We start from the raw sequence: 4,346 nt of genomic DNA, 5'->3' as shown, positions 1-4,346 counted from the left end.
TCAGGTTAGGTAAAAAGATAGATACATGCTTAGTCTTTACGACATTTTAATTGATTGCTAAAGGCGGATACCAGTATTAACACATCATTCAAAATAATCCTGAGAATTGGATTTTTGGGTCCGTACCACCCCTAATGATACTGTTACATGTTTTTAATAATCAATAAATTTTTTTTCTTTTTTTTTTATATATAGATTCTTTTTTTTTTTTTTTTTTTGAGAAAATGCTAAAAATATGCCATAACAAACATATACTTGCTAAATGATGACAACTTAATGCATTTTTAATAATTCATTTCAGCATTAGATGTATCTATCCAAAAAAAAAAAAAAAATTCGGATCAAACTGTCCACGTAGGCACATGCACAGACATGAACCTTATCACCACCAATCATCTATTTCGGTGGCTTCTTTTTTTTACATAAAAAGAAAAGTATATATTAAAAATGAAAAGAATAGAAGATTGCTTAAATATAAAGGGATTAGGAGGATACTTAGGGTAAACCATATGCTAGAGTTAACCAAATACCCAAACAAAAGAAAATTACATCAAATTTAGAAAGGAGATGAAAACCCTAACTTAAATAAACAAAGAAACAAAGAAAGAAAGAAACAACATCATCTGAAAAACAACAAAAGAAAGGAAATGGGTTGATGAGCAAGACAGCATTTCTTCTTCTGCTTCTTCTTCCAAAGTGAGCCCCCCACCTCCCAATTTCACCCCTCATCCCTCCTCCTCCTCCCATCTTCTCATTACAGCCTCTCAATACAATTGTCTCTGTGTGTGCTTTCCTTATTGTTTCTTTTAATAAAATTGATGTCTTAATGAATTAATGGGGTTACTGAAATGAAACTCCTTTTTCTTTATTTGGTGTTAAATTTTTCTTAAGTTTCACAGGGTCACCACTTTGGGTTTTCTATTTAAAGCCCCTTTTCTTTCTTCATTTTATCTTAAATCTGGAGGCTTGAGGTGGTGAAGATTTGAAGAAGAAGAACCCTTTTTGTCATTGCAGATGGTGAATCAAAACTTGGGTTCTTTTCTGTGAAGGTAATTCCTTTTCTTCCATTTTTTGTGGGATTTTTATTTTCATTGATTTTTTCTGTGTTTGATGTTGTTCTTGATTGTATTTAACTGGGTTGTTTTTTTGATTGATGGGGTTTCATGATTCATTCAGTCAAGGTTATAATTATTGTTTTTTGGTACCAAAATGTGATTTTGGATGTTTGAAATGCTAATCATTTGTTTGGGTCTAATCTGAATCTTTGGATTTGGATTTGGTAGGTCAATTTTGAAAAGGTTGTTTTCAGATAGAGACTGATTGTTGTGGATACTCATTGGCAAATTTCAGTTGTAAATTGGTTTTAGGTTTTCTGATTGTATCTTGTTTGATGAATTGCTGCTTACAATTTCAATCTTATGATTTCGATGTGGTTATAATAGTCATTTTGTGTATGTGCTATTGTAGGCTTATTCTGGTTTAGGATATTGCAGTCTGTGGTCATGGAAGGTGGAGAATCATCATGGATTATACATAATCTCTGTAACATGAGGAGGGAAGTTTCAGCGTTAGACTCGTATCCTGGGTTCATTGATGAAGCTAGTATTGAAACTGCAATAATTTCAATGGATTCAGTACTTCCGGATGACGTGTTGGAGCGGATTCTAGCCTATCTTCCTATTGCAAGTATTTTCAGAGCAGGTTGTGTATGTAAAAGGTGGAAAGAAATTGTTAAATCGAAGAGGTTCTTATGGCATTTTTTGCATGGATCACCGCAGACACCATGGTATTACATGTTTACTAGCTCCGATGAACCTATTGGTTATGCTTATGATCCAATTCCTCGGAAATGGTATGGCATTCAGCTATCTTGCATTGATAGGACAGGTTGGCTGCCTGCATGCTCGTATGGGTTAGTATGTTTAATGGATACTGAAAGCCAAAGCTATATTTTTGTGTGTAACCCTGTAACCAGAGACTGTAAGAGACTCGAAAAGCCCCTGGGTTCTAAGTTTTCTGACTACAGTGCTGTAGCTATCTCCGTAAACAAGAAGTCTCACGACTATACTGTTGCTTTAGTGAAATCGAAGCAAGTTCCTGATAATTTTGTTCAGTGGGATCTTTCAATTCAAGCTTACGATTCTGAAACAAGAATGTGGATGAATTGTTTGAATGAGGTTTTAACGGGTTGGAGAGGGGGTGACGAGAGTATAATCTGCGATGGAAGTCTCTATTTTCTGATTTACTCAACTGCCGGTGGGATGGGTGCTCCTGAAAATCGCCATGCATTAGTGAAGTATAATCTCTCTACTAGATCTTCTCATGATTTACTGATAAAGAGTTTCATTCCTGTTCCTTGTCCTCTTACCTGCGGCCGCTTGATGAATCTTAAAGAGAAGTTGGTAATGGTTGGAGGAATTGGGAAACAATACCGAACTGACATAATCAAGGGAATTGGAATTTGGGTTCTTAACGGCAGAGAATGGACAGAGATTTCTCGAATGCCTCAGAAATACTTTCAAGGGTTTGAGGAGTTAGATGATGTTTTTGCAAGCAGTGGCACCGGTGATCTCATCTACATTCAGGGCTATGGGTCCCCGTCTTTACTAACATTCGATATGAACCATGGACAGTGGAAATGGTCACAGAAAAACCCGGTGACTAAAAGGTTTCCGTTACAACTCTTCAATGGATTTTGCTTCGAACCAAGACTCGAGGTTCTACCCTGATTTCTTCTTTCTCATTACTTTTTACCGTTTTTTTTTCTCCTGCCTTCGGTGATATTATATATATCAGAATTATCCCCTTGTTGTTTCAGTTTGTTTTTAAACACCTAATGTTGATTTTTCGGAAGGTTTATAGAAACACCCGGAAATTGTATCTCATTCATGAAAATTAGCAAAAACATCACACCATTCTTTTGCTTAGAGGGGAGATACATCTATGGGGTTGAATTCATTCAATCTATTTTTTGTCTATTTTGAGTACCCATTTTGGCCATAACTGCTTTCTTCTGTTGTTACTGTTATGGCCTTACAAGTTTGTAAGTGTTTGATTCAAATTGTTAAATGGCATCCTCCTCTTTATGTGGTTCAATGTTTTGAAACTCTAGGTTCTGTACCATCCTACTACTAGGTTCTGTATCAATAGTTTGTCTTGATTAGGTTGTTGAGTGTGTCTTGGTTCTTGTGGTTGTAATCTTTTATCCAAAAGTCTGTTATCAGTATTTAGCATCATAATTGAATGAATGCATCATAATCATCTTTATACCTAACTTGGCTTAAAAGAGATCTAAAAGGACATTTTCATACTAGGTAGAGTTAAAATGTTCTTCTTTCATCGTCTGTAAAAGATGAAGGAACCCTATAATATAAGCACTATATATAAGATTTTGCAATTACAGGTTGGTTGTACTTGGTACTGTTTTTGTGTGCAGCAGCAGTACAAAGTGATTTCAGTACCAAAAAAAAAAAAAAAAGAAATAAAATTGTGCTTGTTGGGTGATTTCATTGTGGGTAATTGAGATTTGACAGTGAGTTCTAAGTGCACACAGATAAGAAGTTTGCTTGTTGGAAAACCTTTGCCGGAGCAGAGATCAAGTCCACACACATCAAAGAAATTTCAGACCTTCATGCTAAGAAAATCTCTCAAATAGTTATACAGAAAACTTATTCAAGATAACAAGTGTTGTTCCTCGTCTTAAAGATGTAAATATGCGCAAACAATGTAGAAAGACGTATCCATTATCTGTAGCTTGTCTGATTAAGTGGTTGCTGTTGTTGTTGGCCTTCAGTGTGATCTGCATGGCCTTCTGAGTTGGTGAAACTACATAATTGTCATGTTAGTAAATATATATCTATTCAGATTTCGTCAACAGGGTCTGAGTGGTGTAGTGGTTATCACGTTAGTCTCACACACTAAAGGTCCCCAGTTCGAACCTGGGCTCAGACATGTTCTTTTCCTGGCTATTTCTCTAACTTGGTGCATTAAGTTTTTGGTCTTCATGTGGCATGATCAACCTAAAATTTTCCATTGCCTAACTTTTGAAGACAATAAGGATTGTGAAATAGCAAAATCAGATATCCCCTTAACCCAAATTTGTTTAAATGACAAATCTACCCTTTACGTATTAGTGTTAGTAATCTGGATTAGTGATTAAATATTTTGATTAGTGATTAAGATATTTTCAGAATTATAAAGGTTGTTTAGATGAAAAAATTTGTGGGAAAAAAAAATCAAAGTTTTGGTTAAGAAGGAGAGAAGGAGAAAGTGGGAAAATTTTATTCTTGATTGAATGGAGGATGAGGAAGGTCATAATTCATATAAAAAACCTAGGAAAATACATA

General features: G+C 35.2%; 1 protein-coding gene and 1 non-coding gene across 2 annotated transcripts; both read left to right on the top strand.

Moving 5' to 3' along the window:
* Nucleotides 1-489: 489 nt before the first annotated feature.
* On the top strand, nt 490-3,096 carry LOC113322731 (F-box/kelch-repeat protein At3g61590-like). Its single transcript, XM_026570870.1, has 3 exons — nt 490-696; nt 892-1,049; nt 1,468-3,096. The coding sequence occupies exon 3, from the start codon at nt 1,503-1,505 to the stop codon at nt 2,727-2,729; it is 1,227 nt and encodes a 408-aa protein (XP_026426655.1). The 5' UTR covers nt 490-696; nt 892-1,049; nt 1,468-1,502; the 3' UTR covers nt 2,730-3,096.
* A 782-nt stretch (nt 3,097-3,878) lies between these two features.
* Nucleotides 3,879-3,951, top strand: TRNAV-CAC. The gene has a single exon. It is a non-coding gene; the product is annotated as a tRNA-Val (tRNA).
* Nucleotides 3,952-4,346: the final 395 nt, after the last annotated feature.

This window comes from Papaver somniferum, chromosome 11 (genome assembly GCF_003573695.1).
Source record: "Papaver somniferum cultivar HN1 chromosome 11, ASM357369v1, whole genome shotgun sequence".
NCBI lineage: Eukaryota > Viridiplantae > Streptophyta > Magnoliopsida > Ranunculales > Papaveraceae > Papaver > Papaver somniferum.
This window is presented reverse-complemented; position numbering and strand designations above follow the sequence as displayed.